Source organism: Anomaloglossus baeobatrachus, chromosome 4 (assembly GCF_048569485.1).
Source record: "Anomaloglossus baeobatrachus isolate aAnoBae1 chromosome 4, aAnoBae1.hap1, whole genome shotgun sequence".
Lineage (NCBI taxonomy): Eukaryota > Metazoa > Chordata > Amphibia > Anura > Aromobatidae > Anomaloglossus > Anomaloglossus baeobatrachus.
The window spans coordinates 506,443,771-506,462,383 of NC_134356.1; the positions used below are offsets into that span (position 1 = coordinate 506,443,771).

General features: G+C 51.9%; 1 protein-coding gene across 1 annotated transcript in view; it reads right to left on the reverse strand.

Moving 5' to 3' along the window:
* The window catches only part of USP8 (ubiquitin specific peptidase 8), a 163,131-nt gene that overhangs the window by 96,171 nt on the left and 48,347 nt on the right, over positions 1–18,613 (reverse strand). The window contains 1 exon segment of the mRNA XM_075345832.1: positions 17,200–17,353. Within this exon segment, the coding sequence (XP_075201947.1) occupies positions 17,200–17,353 (154 nt within the window).

An 18,613-nucleotide genomic window follows, 5' to 3' on the forward strand; every position in this document is an offset into this window, starting at 1 on the left:
GGGGGGTATGTGAACAGGCTGGATGGGGGGGGGGGTATGTGAACAGGATGGATGGGGGTTTATAGCAGGATCATATACAAGGCAGGAGGATCATTACCAGGATGGGGTACCTTAGTAGAGAATTTGGGGACATTACCCCCATAACAGTGTCAGCAGCAGATCCTCGCCCTATAACAGTGTGTCATGACCACATTTTTTGCTTAAAGTTTTATTTTCCCATTTTCCTCCTCTAAAACCAGGGTGCGTCTTATAGTCCGGTGCGTCTTATAGTCCGAAAAATACGGTATATTTATATATATATATATATATATATATATATATATATATATATATATATATAAAATATATTGTGTGTGTATGTATGTATATATATATATATATATATATATATATATATATATATAATATATTGTGTGTGTGTGTGTGTATGTGTGTATGTATATATAATATATATATATATATATATATATATATATATATATATATATATATATATATATATATATATATATACATATATATACATACATACATACACATATACACATACATACATACATATATATGTACAATAATATAGTATAATATATGTTTGTGGGTGTGTGCGGGTATGTTGATGCCAGGAGACCCCAACATATACACATACAAATATATAATCCAACACACACACACTCTAGAAAAGCTACAAACCAATTTTTTTTCTGCTTCATTAGTATCTCTATAGCATTATTAACCCTTGCACTGTGAAGAGAGTGTATGTCATAGTCCGGGCATGTGTATGGAGCAGGCTCAGGAGCTGAACCTGCACCATACCGTACAGATGTCAGCTGTGTTACACTGCCAGTTTCTGACTGTAAAACACTAGAACTAGCTCCGATCGCTGCTGTTTAAGCGCTTAAAAGGGGTTTTCGTAATAAACCTAAAAAAGATTCCCCTTCTGCAGCTCCTGGGCTGCATTCTAGAAAGGTTCCTGTTGCTATTCTGCCCCCTTTGAGAACTAAATAAATAGTTTATAAAGTCTTACTTTTTGTATGCAAATATTTTTTTCTGTACCCGGCGGCGGGCTCTCTGGCGTCCGTTATTCTCCCTCCTACCGCTTTTCGCTGTCCTTCATTGCTCATTTCCATACTGAGGACTCCGCCCCGTGCTCCCGAGGTCTCACGCATGCGCCGTGCCACTCTTGCGGTACCGTGCACTGTGCACAGTGTGACCGCCGGTGACGTGATTGCGCAGGCGTGAGATTATGGGCAGCGCTGTGATTGTCATCAGCAAGTACCCGCCCATAATCTCGTGCCCATGCTTTCCCCTCTGCCTCCACCATTCTGCACAAGCGCTGCCAGATGAACCCACGTCACCTCTTACCCAGGTTTCCCTGGAGCAGGAAACAGATGGGAGGAGCGGAGCACACCACCGATCAACAGGGTTCATCTGGCCAGCACTTGCGCAGAACGGTGGAGGCAGAGGGGAAAGCGCGGGCCCGAGATTATGGGCGGGTACACAGCGCCGCCCATAATCTCACGCCTGCGCAATCACGTCACCAGCAGTCACACAGTGCACGGTACCGCGAGAGTGGCACAGCGCATGCGCGAGACCTCGGGAGCACGTGGCGGCGTCCTCAGTATGGAAATGAGCAATGGGAGACGGCATAAAGCGGCAGGCGGGAGAATAACGGAAGCCAGAAAGCCCGCCCCCATGTACAGAAAAAAAAAATATTTGCATACAAAAAAAGAGAATTTTGTTTACTTACCGTAAATTCTTTTTCTTATAGTTCCGACATGGGAGACCCAGACCATGGGTGTATACCTTCTGCCTCCGGAGGACACACAAAGTACTACACTAAAAGTGTAGCTCCTCCCTCCGAGCATATACACCCCCTGGAAATCTAACCAGTTTAGTGCAAAAGCTGAAGGAGGACATCCACCCATAAGTAGAGATAGAGTAAAACCCGGAATAACCGGAACCTCTGTCTACAACAACAGCCGGTGAAAACACACGGAACAAGAAACTGCCAACCGGCAACAGGGAGGGTGCTGGGTCTCCCATGTCGGAACTATATGAAAAAGAATTTACGGTAAGTAACAAAATTCTCTTTTTCTTCATCGTTCCTTATGGGAGACCCAGACCATGGGACGTCTCAAAGCAGTCCATGGGTGGGAAATAAACAGAACTAAGAAGTAGGAAAAACCTAACTTCACAAATGGGCGACAGCCGCCTGAAGGATGCGTCTGCCCAAGCTCGCATCTGCCGAAGCATGAGCATGCACTTGGTAGTGCTTCGAAAAGGTGTGCAGACTAGACCAAGTGGCAGCCTGACAAACCTGCTGAGCCGTAGCCTGGTGCCTGAAAGCCCAGGAGGCACCGACAGCTCTGGTCGAGTGCGCCTTAATCCCTGGCGGTGGAGGCACCTGAGAACATTGGTAGGCATCGGATATGGCCGACCTAATCCAACGAGCTAGGGTCGGTTTAAAAGCCGAGAGACCCTTGCGCTGACCCGTGGTTAGCACAAAAAGAGGTGCACCGCCTAAGAGCGGCGGTGCGTGACACATAGATCCGGAGCGCCCGCACCAAATCCAAAGTATGCAACGCTTTCTCAAAGCGATGCACAGGGGCCGGACAAAGGGAAGGCAATGAAGTGTCCTGGTTAAGGTGGAAAGGAGACACCACCTTAGGGAGAAAGCCCGGAGTCGGACGGAGAACCACCCTGTCTTGGTGAAAAAAAACAAAAAGGGTGACTCCGAAGAGAGCACAGTGAAATCAGAGACTCTCCTGAGAGAAGTTATGGCCACCAGAAAGACCACCTTCTGTGAAAGACGAAACAACGAAACCTCCCTAAGAGGCTCAAAGGGGGGTTTCTGTAAGGCCGTGAGGACCAGATTAAGGTCCCAGGGATCCAGAGGCCGCCGGTAAGGCGGAATGATGTGAGATGCGCCCTGCATGAATGTGCGCACCTGGGCCAGTCGGGCGATACGCCGCTGGAACAACACTGACAGAGCCGAGACCTGTCCCTTGAGGGACAGTCCTAGCTGCAGACCGGACTGTAGAAAGGACAGGATGGTCGGCAAGGAAAACGGCCAAGGAGCATAGCCGGAAGAGCGACACCAGGACAGGAAAATTCTCCAAGTCCTGTGGTAAATCCTGGCCGAGGAAGACTTCCTAGCCTGAGTCATAGTGGAGATGACCTCGGAAGGAATGCCTGAAGCCGTAAGGATCCAAGGCTCAAGAGCCACGCCGTCAATCTGAGAGCCGCAGAATTCTGGCGGAAAACGGACCCTGTGTGAGAAGGTCTGGGCGGTCCGGGAGATGCCACGGCACCTCTACGGACAGACGGAGCAGGTCTGGGAACCAAGCTCGCCTGGGCCAGTCTGGGGCGATGAGTACGACCCAACGGCCCTCCATTCTGATCTTGCGCAGGACTCTGGGCAAGAGAGCTAGAGAGGGAAACACATAGGCCAGACGGAACTGGGACCAATCCTGAACCAGCACGTCCGCCGCCAAGGCCTGAGGATCGTGGGAGCGAGCCACGTAAACCGGAACCTTGTTGTTGTGCCGGGATGCCATTAGATCCACCTCCGGCGTGCCCCACCTGCGGCAGATTGACCGGAACACTGCCGGATGCAGGGCCCACTCGCCGCTGTCCACGGTTTGACGGCTGAGCTAATCTGCCTCCCAGTCTTCTACGCCTGGGATGTGGACTGCGGATATGGTGGACTTGGAGTCTTCCGTCCACTGAAGGATGCGTTGAATTTCCAACAGGGTCAGGCGACTGCGAGTCCCCGCCCTGGTGATTGATGTAGGCAACTGCTGTCGCGTTGTCTGACTGGACTAGAATGTGCTTGCCCGCCGACAGGTGGTGAAAAGCTACGAGAGCTGGGAGCACAGCTCTGATTTCCAGCACATTGATCGAGAGGGCTGATTCGGACGGAGTCCAAGTGCCCTGTGCTCGGTGGTGGAGAAAAAGTGCTCCCCAGCCGGATAGACTGGCATCCGTGGTGAGAATCACCCATGACGGGGCCAGAAAAGAGCGTCCCTGGGACAGAGAGAGGGGCCGAAGCCACCACTAAAGAGAGCTCCTGGTCTGTGGCGACAGAGCCACCAGCCTGTGCAAGGAAGAGGTCCGCTTGTCCCAACAGCGGAGAATGTCCAGCTGCAGGGGACGCAGATGGAACTGGCAAAGGGAACCGCTTCCATTGACGCCACCATCTGACCCAGCACCTGCATGAGGTGCCTGATGGAATGAATTGCATCCCTAGGTACGTAAGTTCCTGGGTCGGGGTCAGAGTGGACGTGCAAGCGTGGCGAGGGTGAGCGAGACACTCCGCTGACAGTCTGCACTGGATGAAGCCTTGAATAGAAGGTCGTCCAGGTAAGGAATCACTGCCAACCCCTGGAGGTGCAGAACCGCAACCACTGCTGCCATGACCTTGGTGAATACACAAAGGGCCGAGGCTAACCCAAAGGGGAGAGCCACGAATTGGAAATGCTCCTCTCCGATTACAAAACGTAGCCAACGCTGGTGTGAAACTGCGATTGGCACATGCAGATAGACATCTCCAATATCAATGGATGCTAAGAAATCTCCTTGGGTCAGTGACTGATCGCAGAGATTCCATGCAAAAATGCCACACCTGAACATGCTTGTTGAGAAGCTTGAGATCCAGATCGGAAGGCACAGTCCTCTTCAGGAAGAGATTTGAGTAGAAATCTCAGGACCGTTCCCAGTCGGGAACTGGTACAATTACTCCACTGGCCTGCAAGAATGCCACGACCTCTGTTTGGCGGGCTGGAAAGAATTCCATTCTGCAGCCGTGGGAGATGGTAACCCACACCCACTGATCGAAGACGTGTTGAAACCACACGTCGCCCAAGTGGGAGAGCCTGCCACCGACCAAGGACGTTGCTGGCGCGGCCAGATAATCAAGAGGAGGCTGCCTTGGTGGCAGCAGCTCCTGCGGACTTCTGAGGACAAAAAACACAAAAACCTGAGCTGAAACAATGTTCAGTAAACATGCAACATTAAGCATGTGAATTGCAGCCTTAAGACTAGAAAAAACCAAGGAGAAAAATTGTATGAAAAATACCCTGAATATAAATAAATAAATTGCAAGTGCTTAATAACAGGGTACTTGGTGTATACATTTTTGCAAAAAGGTAAAAAGCTGTCTCACCTCGTCACGGTGTACCCATCTGAGACAGTCCCTAACCTACTGAAGTTAAAAACATTATCAATACCTGACTTGTGTCATGTCAAAACTCCAATATGGATGGTGGCAAGTGGTCAGCTGTGTCCCAGATAAAATACACAGTAAAGTGAGACGCAATCAGCTGTTCAGTCTCAGTACTAGGAGGGCTGCACCCCAAACTTGCAACAAAGCAAGATAACATACAAAAAACACAAAAACCTGAGCTGAAACAATGTTCAGTAAACATGCAACATTAAGCATGTGAATTGCAGCCTTAAGACTAGAAAAAAACAAGGAGAAAAATTGTATGATGGATGGGTCTCAGATGGGTACACCGTGACGAGGTGAGACAGCTTTTTACCTTTTTGCAAAAATGTATACACTAAGTACCCTGTTATTAAGCACTTGCAATTTATTTATTTCTATTCGGGGTATTTTTCATACAAATTTTTCTCCTTGGTTTTTTCTAGTCTTAAGGCTGCAATTCACATGCTTAATGTTGCATGTTTACTGAACATTGTTTCAGCTCAGGTTTTTGTGTTTTTTGTATGTTATCTTGCTTTGTTGCAAGTTGGGGGTGCAGCCCTCCTAGTACTGAGACTGAACAGCTGATTGCGTCTCACTTTGCTGTGTATTTTATCTGGGACACAGCTGACCACTTGCCACCATCCATATTGGAGTTTTGACATGACACAAGTCAGGTATTGATAATTTTTTAACTTCAGTAGGTTAGGGACTGTCTCAGATGGGTACACCGTGACGAGGTGAGACAGCTTTTTACCTTTTTGCAAAAATGTATACACTAAGTACCCTGTTATTAAGCACTTGCAATTTATTTATTTATATTCAGGGTATTTTTCATACAATTTTTCTCCTTGGACTTCTGAGGACGCGGCTTCATGCGCCAGTTGGTTTACGAACCTCGGCTGAGTTAGTGGACGAGGCCGAGGGCTTAGAGGACGACCAGTTAGAGGAACGAAAGGAACGAAACCTCGACTGGTTCCTGCCCTGGACAGGTTTCCTGGGTTTGTGGCATGGAAGTACTCTTCCTGCCAAAAGCTTCCTTAATAATTTCATCCAGTTGTTCACCGAATAGACTGGTCCCAGTAAAAGGGAGCCCAGCAAGGAACTTCTTAAGAAGCATCTGCCTTCCACTCTCGAAGCCACAGGAGCCTGCGGATAGCGAGGGAAGTAGCCGAGGTCACCGCAGTGCGGTGGCAGTCTCCAGCATGGCAGACATGGCATAGGATGAAAAGACTGAAGCCTGGAAGTTAAGGCAACCATTTCGGGCATAAAGTCCCTGGAGAGTGAATGCATCTCTTCCAGAGAAGCAGAGATGTCTTTGAGAGCCCGCACTGCTGCAAAAGATGGGGAGAACGAGGTCCCTGCCGCCTCATATATAGATTTGGCCAGAAGGTCAACCTGGCGGACAGTGGGATCCTTAGAGAGGTGCCGTCAGCCACTGATACAACTATCCGGGCTGAAAATCTAGACACCGGAGGGTCCACCCTTGGTGAATGAGCCTACTCCTTGACCACCTCTGGTGGAAGGGGGAAACAGTCATCAGAACCACGCTTTGGGAGCATCTGTCAGGACAGGCTCTGGGCTTGGTCACAGTGGGCTGAAAAACTGGAGTTGTTAAGGAACACACTCCTTGTTCTCTTAAGGTATACTGATGCCTTTCTGCCAGAGGGGGATGCTCCCCTGATACAGGCGGATTGAGGTCCAGTACAAATATAATGGACGCAATCAAATCATTATCATCTGCGTCACCTTCGGACAGATCAATGGGTACATGAAGTAGCGTCCGAGCCCCTAGTAAAGACATCCTCCTCGTCCTGCGAGTCAGCTCGTGAATCAGAGCTGCGGGACGAGGAAGGACAGGGGACCCTGCGTCTCCTTTTTAGGAAGACGGGGTCTGAGACCAGATGACGAGTCCTCTGTGAGCTTTGCTGAGCGAGCCGTAGCAGCAGAAGCGCCCTGAGAAGGGGGCTGATGCATGCTCAGCAAAGTCCGGGACAGCTGTCCCCTGGAGAGAGGGATTCTACCCAAACCGGGGGTTCAGCCACCAGCAGCTGGAGGGACCACTGATGAGCTTCCAGGCTGAGGGACCACTGTGTTAGAGCAAGCCTCACAATGTGGTTATGTGCTCGGTACAGGCAGTAAGAGTCTACATGCAGTGCATATTAAGAACAGCCTTGCTCTGATGTGAGACATGCTGCAGAAGTGGGGGCTCTGTCCAGAATGACCCCCAGCAGAGTATATAAACAGAGTATATAAGCAGCTGCACAACCGGAGGTTGTGGCTTGCCAGACCGTTTAACATAGAGACATCTCTGTGCCCTCCAGATCCCCCAGCCCAGGCCCCCATTTGTCACAATGTGGTTTATGCAGACATTGAGAACGCTGATAAAATGGCGCCGGAGCGAGAAGAGGGGGCGGGGCCTACTCTGAGAGCGGGATCCGGAGGGCAAATGAGGTATACAGGGGAGGGAAACTTTCCTCAGTGAGGAGTGTCCGTTCCCTGTGCTGAACAGCCGCTGGGTGGAGCCGCACTGTCCCTCTGCATGACTGACATGCAGGGGCAGTGAAATCGAAACTAGGCCTCAGGCGAAGCCGGGGCCTAGATTTAAACATGCGGCCAGCGTGCAGGCACCGTCGGCGCGGTTCTCCAGTGAAAACTGGAGAACCGGCCGGAAATGTTAACACAGTCATATAACACACTCTCCCCAATATATAAAGTACAAGGGACCCCTGGAAAGACCACTTTCTGTGGTAATAACGTCTCAGTACTTAGCTTGTGAGATGCAGGTGCCAGGTCCCTGGGGGGTGAGCGCTCCGTCCGGCAGGATCCTGAAAGGGCTGCGGATGGAGACCGGTCTCCTGCAAAGCAGTGAGAACCGTGATGGCTCCCACTTCAAGCCAGAGCCTCAGGGGATGGTGAAGGAGCGCGGCATGTGAAGGCTCCAGCCTTGTAAAATCAACCTTAACAGCACCGCCGACACAGTGGGGTGAGAAGGGACATGCCGGGAGTCCAGACTGGACCCGCTTTTCTTCCAAATCTTTGAAATCAAAAATCAGAGAATGCATGTGTGTGTGTGATCCTCCTGAACACAAAGCATTGAACTGGTTAGATTTGTCATCCAGGGGGTGTATATGCTCGGAGGGAGGAGCTACACTTTTAGTGTAGTACTTTGTGTGTCCTCCGGAGGCAGAAGCTATACACCCATGGTCTGGGTCTCCCATAAGGAACGATGAAGAAAGTAAGACTTTATAAACTACCGTATTTTTCGCTTTATAAGACGCACTTTTCTTCCCAAAAATTTGGAAGGAAAATGGGGGGTGCGTCTTAAAAAGCGAATATAGCGGTACCTGGGGGTCCTGTCCTTACGGTGATCGGGCGGCCGGGTGCTGCGTGCGGGTGGCGGCCGGGTGCTGCGTGCGAGCGGCGGCCGGGTGCTGCGTGCGAGCGGCGGCCGGGTGCTGCGTGCGGGCGGCGGCTCGGTGCTGTGTGCGGGCGGCGAGCGGCGGCCGGGTGCTGTGTGCGGGCGGCGGCCGGGTGCTGTGTGCGAGCGGCGGCCGGGTGCTGTGTGCGAGCGGCGGCCGGGTGCGGGCGACGAGCGGCGGCCGGGTGCTGTGTGCGAGCGTCGGCCGGGTGCTGTGTGTGAGCGGAGAGCGGCGGCCGGGTGCTGTGTGCGAGCGGAGAGCGGCGGCCGGGTGCTGTGTGCGGGCGGTGAGCGGCGGCCGGGTGCTGTGTGCGGGCGGAGAGCGGCGGCAGGGTGCTGTGTGCGGGCGGCGATCGGTGGCCGGGTGCTGTGTGCGGGCGGCGAGCGGCGGCCGGGTGCTGTGTGCGGGCGGTGAGCGGCGGCCGGGTGCTGTGTGCGGGCGGCGGCCGGGTGCTGTGTGCGGGCGACGATCGGCGGCCGGGTGCTGTGTGCGGGCGGCGATCGGCGGCCGGGTGCTGTGTGCGGGCGGCGAGCGGCGGCCGGGTGCTGTGTGCGGGCGGCGAGCGGCGGCCGGGTGCTGTGTGCGGGCGGCGAGCGGCGGCCGGGTGCTGTGTGCGGGCGGCGAGCGGCGGCCGGGTGCTGTGTGCGGGCGGCGAGCGGCGGCCGGGTGCTGTGTGCGGGCGGCGAGCGGCGGCCGGGTGCTGTGTGCGGGCGGCGAGCGGCGGCCGGGTGCTGTGTGCGGGCGGCGAGCGGCGGCCGGGTGCCTGTGTGCGGGCGGCGAGCGGCGGCCGGGTGCCTGTGTGCGGGCGGCGAGCGGCGGCCGGGTGCCTGTGTGCGGGCGGCAGATGGCTGCCGCCCGCACACAAGCTCAGGTACCCGGCCGCTTGCACGCAGGGTGAGCGGGCAGCCTGCTGGCTGCCACTCTGTGCAGGCGGCTGTGCAGCAAATTACCCAGTTTCTCCGCGGTCCAAGTTTCAAATGATGGCGCCGGGAGCGGGCGCGTGCGCAGATGGAGCTCTTGGATGAGAGCTCCATCTGCGCATGCGCTCCAGACGCCATTATTTGAACCGGGACCGCGGACACTGGGACACTGGGACACTCACTGCACCGCCCTGCTGAATGACTCACCCGCCGACGCTGCTGCTGCTGCCGCCGCCACCACCAAGGGGCCCCCCGGCTCCTGCCACCCCGGACGCCACAGCACCTGCCACCACGGACGGCACCTGCCACCACGGACCCCGCTGCCACTGACCTGCCATGCCTGCCAGCACAACCTCTGCCTCCTGTGACCCCGCTTCACCACCACTGCTGCCCCCCTCCGGTAACAGAACACCGGATTATAAGATGGACCCCATTTTCTTTTTTTTACCTTTTTTATGTCTAAGTTTGGGGTGCGTCTTATAATACGGTGCGTCTTATAAAGCGAAAAATACGGTATTTATTTAGTTCTCAAAGGGGGCAAAATAGCAACAGGAACCTTGCTAGAATGCAGTCCAGGAGCTGCAGAAGGGCAATCTTTTAGGTTTATTATGAAATTTCTGCTGACCGGTTCCCTTTAAGTGCCACTGTCAATTGCTAAACAGTAATTAAACTATCTGGTTTATGGTGAACTCGTGTAAGCATTGGCCAACTGTCAATGTGATTGTGGAGAACGGATGGGTTGTCATGGCAGACATGGGCCAGCCAAATGCGCCGTCACTGCCATGATGGTCGAGCACATATTATTTAAACAATTTAATGCTATATAGAAGTATTACAATTCATAATACAAATAAAATAAAAATCACAGGTTCAAGTTCACAAGAAGGTTTTAAAAAAAAAAAAAAAACACAACAGCAAACAGAATACTAAAACAGTATAAATACTCAAGCCCTTTACCCAGTTCAACAAACAAAAAACCGCATTGTTCATCGTCATGTCCATAAAAATAAAATCAAAATATAAAATTATTTAAGGGCCGAGTTGTAAAGTGCTGCACAATATGATGACACTATATAAATAAAAGATATTATAAGGGCATGTGCACACATTCAATATTTGCAGCAGAAGAATTTGCTGTAAATACTGGAGTGTCGGCAGGAAAAAATGCTGTGTAAATGGTGTGCGGTTTTTGCAGCATTTTTCATGTGTCCTTTCCTATTCATTTGAATAGATGAAAAATGCTCCAAAATTGCTGAAAGAATTGGCATGCTGCAGATCTGAGACTGCTTCAGAATTGAAGAATCAGGATGTCCGGTCATTTTTACTGCACCCCAAAAAGCAATGCCGGTATTTTTTGTCCCACTCTATGTGGATTTATTTCATATTTTCCTTTACATTGTACGATATAATGAATTTTATTCAAAAGTACATAAGACAAGCTGTCATACGGCTATATCAATGGAAAAGAAGGGAATTTTGTTACTTACCGTAAATTCCTTTTCTTCTAGCTCTTATTGGGAGACCCAGACGATTGGGTGTATAGCACTGCCTCCGGAGGCCACACAAAGCATTACACTAAAAAGTGTAAGGCCCCTCCCCTTCTGGCTATACACCCCCAGTGGGATCACTGGCTCACCAGTTTTAGTGCAAAAGCAAGAAGGAGGAAAGCCAATAACTGGTTTAAACAAATTCACTCCGAGTAACATCGGAGAACTGAAAACCGTTCAACATGAACAACATGTGTACCCGCAAACAAACCAAAAATCCCGAAGGACAACAGGGCGGGTGCTGGGTCTCCCAATAAGAGCTAGAAGAAAAGGAATTTACGGTAAGTAACAAAATTCCCTTCTTCTTCGGCGCTCTATTGGGAGACCCAGACGATTGGGACGTCCAAAAGCTGTCCCTGGGTGGGTAAAGAAATACCTCATGTTAGAGCTGCAAGACAGCCCTCCCCTACGGGGAGGCAACTGCCGCCTGCAGGACTCTTCTACCTAGGCTGGCGTCCGCCGAAGCATAGGTATGCACCTGATAATGTTTGGTGAAAGTGTGCAGACTCGACCAGGTAGCTGCCTGGCACACCTGTTGAGCCGTAGCCTGGTGTCGTAATGCCCAGGATGCACCCACGGCTCTGGTAGAATGGGCCTTCAGCCCTGATGGAACCGGAAGCCCAGCAGAACGGTAGGCTTCAAGAATTGGTTCTTTGATCCATCGAGCCAGGGTGGCCTTAGAAGCCTGCGACCCTTTGCGCTTACCAGCGACAAGGACAAAGAGTGCATCCGAACGGCGCAAGGGCGCCGTGCGGGAAATGTAGATTCTGAGTGCTCTCACCAGATCTAACAAATGTAAATCCTTCTCATACCGATGAACTGCATGAGGACAAAACGAAGGCAAAGAGATATCCTGATTAAGATGAAAAGAGGATACCACCTTCGGGAGAAACTCCTGAATGGGACGCAATACTACCTTGTCCTGGTGGAAGACCAGGAAGGGAGCCTTGGATGATAGTGCTGCCAGCTCAGACACTCTCCGAAGAGATGTGATCGCTACCAGAAAAGCCACTTTCTGTGATAGTCTAGAAAGTGAAACCTCCCTCAGAGGCTCGAAGGGCGGCTTCTGGAGGGCAACTAGTACCCTGTTCAGATCCCATGGATCTAACGGCCGCTTGTACGGGGGTACGATATGGCAAACCCCCTGTAGGAACGTGCGCACCTTAGGAAGGCGTGCCAAACGCCTCTGAAAAAAGACGGATAGCGCCGAGACCTGACCTTTAAGGGAGCCGAGCGACAAACCTTTTTCTAACCCAGATTGCAGGAAAGAAAGAAAGGTAGGCAATGCAAATGGCCAGGGAGACACTCCCTGAGCAGAGCACCAGGATAAGAATATCCTCCACGTTCTGTGGTAGATCTTAGCGGATGTGGGCTTCCTAGCCTGTCTCATGGTGGCAACGACCCCTTGGGACAATCCTGAAGACGCTAGGATCCAGGACTCAATGGCCACACAGTCAGGTTCAGGGCCGCAGAATTCCGATGGAAAAACGGCCCTTGGGACAGTAAGTCTGGTCGGTCTGGTAGTGCCCACGGTTGGCCGACCGTGAGCTGCCACAGATCCGGGTACCACGCCCTCCTCGGCCAGTCTGGGGCGACAAGTATGACGCGGCTGCAATCGGATCTGATCTTGCGTAGCACTCTGGGCAAGAGTGCCAGAGGTGGAAACACATAAGGGAGCCGGAACTGCGACCAATCTTGCACTAGGGCGTCTGCCGCCAGCGCTCTTTGATCGCGAGACCGTGCCATGAAGGTTGGGACCTTGTTGTTGTGCCGTGACGCCATTAGGTCGACGTCCGGCACCCCCCAGCGGTGACAGATTTCCTGAAACACGTCTGGGTGAAGGGACCATTCCCCTGCGTCCATGCCCTGGCGACTGAGGAAGTCTGCTTCCCAGTTTTCTACTCCGGGGATGTGAACTGCGGATATGGTGGAGGCTGTGGCTTCCACCCACATCAGAATCCGCCGGACTTCCTGGAAGGCTTGCCGACTGCGTGTCCCCCCTTGGTGGTTGATGTATGCCACCGCTGTGGAGTTGTCCGACTGAATTCGGATCTGCCTTCCTTCCAGCCACTGCTGGAAGGCTAGTAGGGCAAGATACACTGCTCTGATTTCCAGAACATTGATCTGAAGGGTGGACTCCTGCTGGGTCCACGTACCCTGAGCCCTGTGGTGGAGAAAAACTGCTCCCCACCCTGACAGACTCGCGTCTGTCGTGACCACCGCCCAGGATGGGGGTAGGAAGGATCTTCCCTGTGATAATGAGGTGGGAAGAAGCCACCACTGCAGAGAGTCCTTGGCCGTCTGGGAAAGGGAGACTTTCCGGTCCAGGGATGTTGACTTCCCGTCCCATTGGCGGAGAATGTCCCATTGAAGTGGGCGCAGATGAAACTGCGCAAACGGAACCGCTTCCATTGCCGCCACCATCTTCCCGAGGAAGTGCATGAGGCGTCTTAAGGAGTGCGACTGACTCTGAAGGAGAGACTGCACCCCTGTCTGTAGTGACCGCTGCTTGTCCAGCGGAAGCTTCACTATCGCTGAGAGAGTATGAAACTCCATGCCAAGATACGTTAGTGATTGGGTCGGTGACAGATTTGACTTTGAGAAGTTGATGATCCACCCGAACTTCTGGAGAGTCTCCAGTGCAACAGCCAAGCTGAGTTGGCATGCCTCTTGAGAGGGTGCCTTGACCAGTAGATCGTCCAAGTAAGGGATCACAGAGTGTCCCTGAGAGTGCAAGACTGCTACCACTGCCGCCATGATCTTGGTGAACACCCGTGGGGCTGTCGCTAGACCAAATGGCAGAGCTACGAACTGAAGATGGTCGTCTCCTATCACGAAGCGTAGAAAGCGTTGGTGCTCTGTAGCAATCGGCACGTGGAGATAAGCATCCTTGATGTCTATTGATGCTAGGAAATCTCCTTGAGACATTGAGGCAATGACTGAGCGGAGGGATTCCATCCGGAACCGCCTGGCGTTCACATGCTTGTTGAGCAGTTTTAGGTCCAGAACAGGACGGAATGAGCCGTCCTTTTTTGGCACCACAAAGAGATTGGAGTAAAAACCTTGACCTCGTTCCTGAAGAGGAACAGGGACCACCACTCCTTCTGCTCTTAGAGAATGCACCGCCTGCAGAAGGGCATCTGCTCGGTCGGGATGTGGGGAAGTTCTGAAGAACCAAGGCGGAGGACGAGAACTGAACTCTATCCTGTACCCGTGAGACAAAATGTCTGTTACCCACCGGTCTTTGACCTGTGGCAGCCAAATGTCGCAAAAGCGGGAGAGCCTGCCACCGACCGAAGATGCGGAGGGAGGCGGCCGAAAGTCATGAGGCAGCCGCCTTGGAAGCGGTACCTCCGGTTGCTTTCTTGGGGCGTGAGTGAGCCCGCCAGGAATCAGAGCTCCTTTGCTCTTTCTGAGTCCCTTTGGACGAGGAGAATTGGGGCTTGCCCGAGCCTCGAAAGGACCGAAACTTTGACTGCCACTTCCTCTGTGGAGGTTTGCTTGATCTGGGCTGGGGTAAGGAGGAGTCCTTACCTTTGGACTGTTTGATGATTTCCGCCAATTGCTCACCAAACAGTCTGTCTCCAGATAATGGCAAGCTGGTTAAACATTTTTTAGAAGCAGAATCTGCTTTCCATTCCTTTAACCACAAGGCTCTGCGCAAAACTACCGAGTTGGCAGATGCTATTGAGGTACGGCTCGTAGAGTCCAGTACCGCATTGATAGCGTAGGTCGCAAACACAGACATTTGCGTAGTTAGGGACGCCACTTGCGGCACTGCTGGACGTATGAGAGAGTCCACCTGTGCCAGACCAGCGGAAATAGCTTGAAGCGCCCACACGGCCGCGAATGCTGGAGCAAACGACGCGCCGATAGCTTCATAGACAGATTTCAACCAAAGGTCCATCTGTCTGTCATTGGCATCCTTAAGTGAAGCCCCATCCTCCACTGCAACTATGGATCTAGCTGCAAGCCTGGATATTGGAGGGTCCACTTTTGGACACTGGGTCCAGCGTTTGACCACGTCAGGGGGAAAAGGATACCGTGTATCCTTAAGGCGTTTAGAAAAACGCTTGTCCGGATAAGTATTATGTTTCTGGATGGATTCTCTGAAGTCAGAGTGGTCCAGAAAAGTACTCAATTTACGCTTGGGATACAGGAAATGGAATTTCTCCTGCTGTGCAGCTGCCTCCTCTGCAGAAGGGGCTGGGGGAGAAATATCCAACAGCCTATTGATGGCCGCTATAAGGTCATTTACCATGGCGTCACCATCTGGCGTATCCAAATTGAGTGCGGCGTCAGGACAAGACTCCTGATCACCCACCTCTGAACCCTCATATAGGGACCCTTCTCGCTGAGACCCTGATCCACGTGATGACGTGGAGGGTCTCTCCCAGCGAGCTCGCTTAGGCGGACTGGGACTGTCATCGGAGTCAGAGCCCTCAGCCTGTGATGCCTGGGACCCCCTTGAAGTACGGATTAGTTCCAACTGAGGGGGACCGGGGAACATAGACACAGCAGTGTCTATGGTCTGAGCAACTGGCCTGGACTGCAAGGTTTCCAGGATTTTTGTCATAGTCACAGACATTTTATCAGCAAATACTGCAAATTCTGTCCCCGTCACCGGGGCAGGGTTCACAGGCGTCTCTGCCTGGGCTACCACCACAGTAGGCTCTGGCTGACGAAGTGCCACTGGGACTGAACATTGCACACAATGAGAGTCGTTGGAGCCTGCTGGTAGATTAGCCCCACATGCTGTACAAGCAGTGGGGACAGCCCGTGCCTTGGCACCCTTGCGTTTTGCGGATGACATGCTGTTGTCTCCTCAAAGCAATCTAGGGTGTACAGCCAAGAAGCGACCTTACAGTGCAGTATTAAATATATCTAGACACAGCAGTGTCTATGTACAGCGAAAAATATAACACTGTGGTACTAGTGGGGCTGCACGTATGTGCTGCTTACCGCCCGCTGAGCGCGGGTGTGTGGTCGCCAGAAACCCGTAGCCTGGGTCCCCCAGAGCCTGCGTGCGTTCTCCAGCCAGACTGCATGTGTATAATGGCTGCCGGCGTCCTGGGGAGCTGCAAGGCTGGGGGCGGGCCTAGGGCGTGCACAGAGAAAAAGCGCGAAGCCTGTGTCCTACTGTGCTCAGTGAGAGGGCTGGAGCATGTAAATCGTGCCCCAGCCCTCGGCGCTGCCGATTGAATAACGTCTCTCCCCTACCCTGATTGACAGGGTGGGGGGCGTTAACGAAGCGGAGCTAGGCCGCAGAAAGCCGGGGACTAAAGTTAGAAGCGCCGCCGCCGTAAAAGCGCGGTCGGCGCGACCCCGGCGCACTACAAGTCGCAGCTGCGCCATCGCTCCAGGGGCGGTCGGCGCGGCGATCCACACACAAAGTCCCCCAGTAATCTGCGGGGACTATAAGCCCAGCGCACAGCGCTACAGTCCCCGGCGCACTAGCACACCCAGCAAGCCTGGGGTGCGCGTGGCCTGCCATACGGGGACACAGAGTACCTGAAAGTTGCAGGGCCTTGTCCCTGAACGGCACTCCCGCTCCACATCCAGCAGGTTCTATGGGTCTGTGGATGGAGCCCGGCCTCAGGGCTTGGTGGCCGGAAAGATCCCACTTCCTCAGAGCCCCTCAGGGGGATGGGGAAGGAAAACAGCATGTGGGCTCCAGCCGCCGTACCAGCAATAGGTACCTCAACCTTACAAACCACAAGTGGGGTGAGAAGGGAGCATGCTGGGAGCCCTAGTATGGGCCCTCTTTTCTTCCATCCGACATAGTCAGCAGCTACTGCTGACTAAACAGTGGAGCTATGCGTGGATGTCTGACCTCCTTCGCACAAAGCAGAAAACTGGTGAGCCAGTGATCCCACTGGGGGTGTATAGCCAGAAGGGGAGGGGCCTTACACTTTTTAGTGTAATTGCTTTGTGTGGCCTCCGGAGGCAGTGCTATACACCCAATCGTCTGGGTCTCCCAATAGAGCGCCGAAGAAATTATAAAGATAAGGCACGAGATATATGTTAGAAACAAAAAAATAAATGCAAAAATGAAAAAAGGTCTTACTCCAAAGACCAAACAGAACCGAGACTGGTACTATACATACCCAGGACATACGGCCTCCTCAGGGATATTTATGGCAGAAATAATATGAGATTCTTCAAAATCCATCGATCTACGAGCATCCATTATAACAACATTAATATCCGGATCCTTCATCATTACAAATAGTTTTTCTGGAGTTATAGATCCATTAGGCACTAAAAAGTTGAAGGGAGGAAAAAAAAAAAAAAAAAAAAAAAAAAAAAAACATTGACTTACATCAAACACATCAAACATTGCCTAGGCATAATACGAGGAAAAAAGAAGCCTGATCCATCACTGATCCTGACACTGCAGCGCCCTGCTACAGGTCATGGGTTCACACTACACGGTTCTTTTTTTCAATAACCTAAAGCCTATTGGCATTTGTCACTTTATAGAAGTTTTTATTGGCAAACACGTATGTGACGATCGCGAGAAAAAGCACTCAGGAATTAATCTGCACCAAGGACTCCCCATGTGCAGGGAATAAATGGTCTAAGCCATCATCACTTCTACTAGAGAATCATCGCCCAAAAATCTGAAAGGAGCACTCAATTACAAATTACCAACAAAAGTAAACTGGGGAGAATTTTGCCCTCGTACTTCGTCTGTAAGACTTTCTGCATGCTCGTTTAACCCTTGTCTGGTACCATGAAAAAAATAAATCACTAGTTGTAGCAATCTACATGGGGTCACATTGACCCCATGGCACCAGACAAGGCAGAAGCAGATAATCTAAAAAGGTTTGCAGAGAACATGGATATTCAACCCCTTCTGAACGACATCTTCAGCTGGTGGCTCAGACTGGAGCGAAGGCCAATCTCACACCCAGGTAGTCATGTTTTTCATGGAGCGCTGCAGCCGGATGAAGCATGCTGTACGGGTGACGTTTTTTACTGGTGTTTAACTCCAAAGGAATTTTAAAATTTTTAAATATAGAATTAAAAATGCATTAAAAAAAAGTGTGCAAGAGGTCTAAAGCTCCAGCCAAAAACTGAGCACTGCACTCTGCCTATTCGGGTACGTCCACATGATCAGGAAGACTGCATTCTAGACGCAGCGTCATCCCTTTGTGTGGAGACGCTAGTGTCCTGGGCAAGAAAATGCAGCAGCCCATGCCCACGATCAGGATTCTGGGCCGCTGCGGACTTTCGCTGTGTTCTTCTGCTGAAGACCCTCGCATCTCCGGAAGGAAAAAATGACATGATGCAGCTTGGAAAACTGCGCCGCATGTCCATTTAAGCTGCATAGAATAGAAGCACAGTGGGCAGATTTTTAGAAATCCCATCCACTGGACAACACAGTTTTAGAAGCAGCGAAAACACGCTGTGTCCAAAACGCTGAAAACAGTGATCGTGTGGACGTACCCTTAGGTACCCAACAAGAAACCTCATCATACAGCTTCATATGTACTTGATAACAGCTTTGCATCGTCA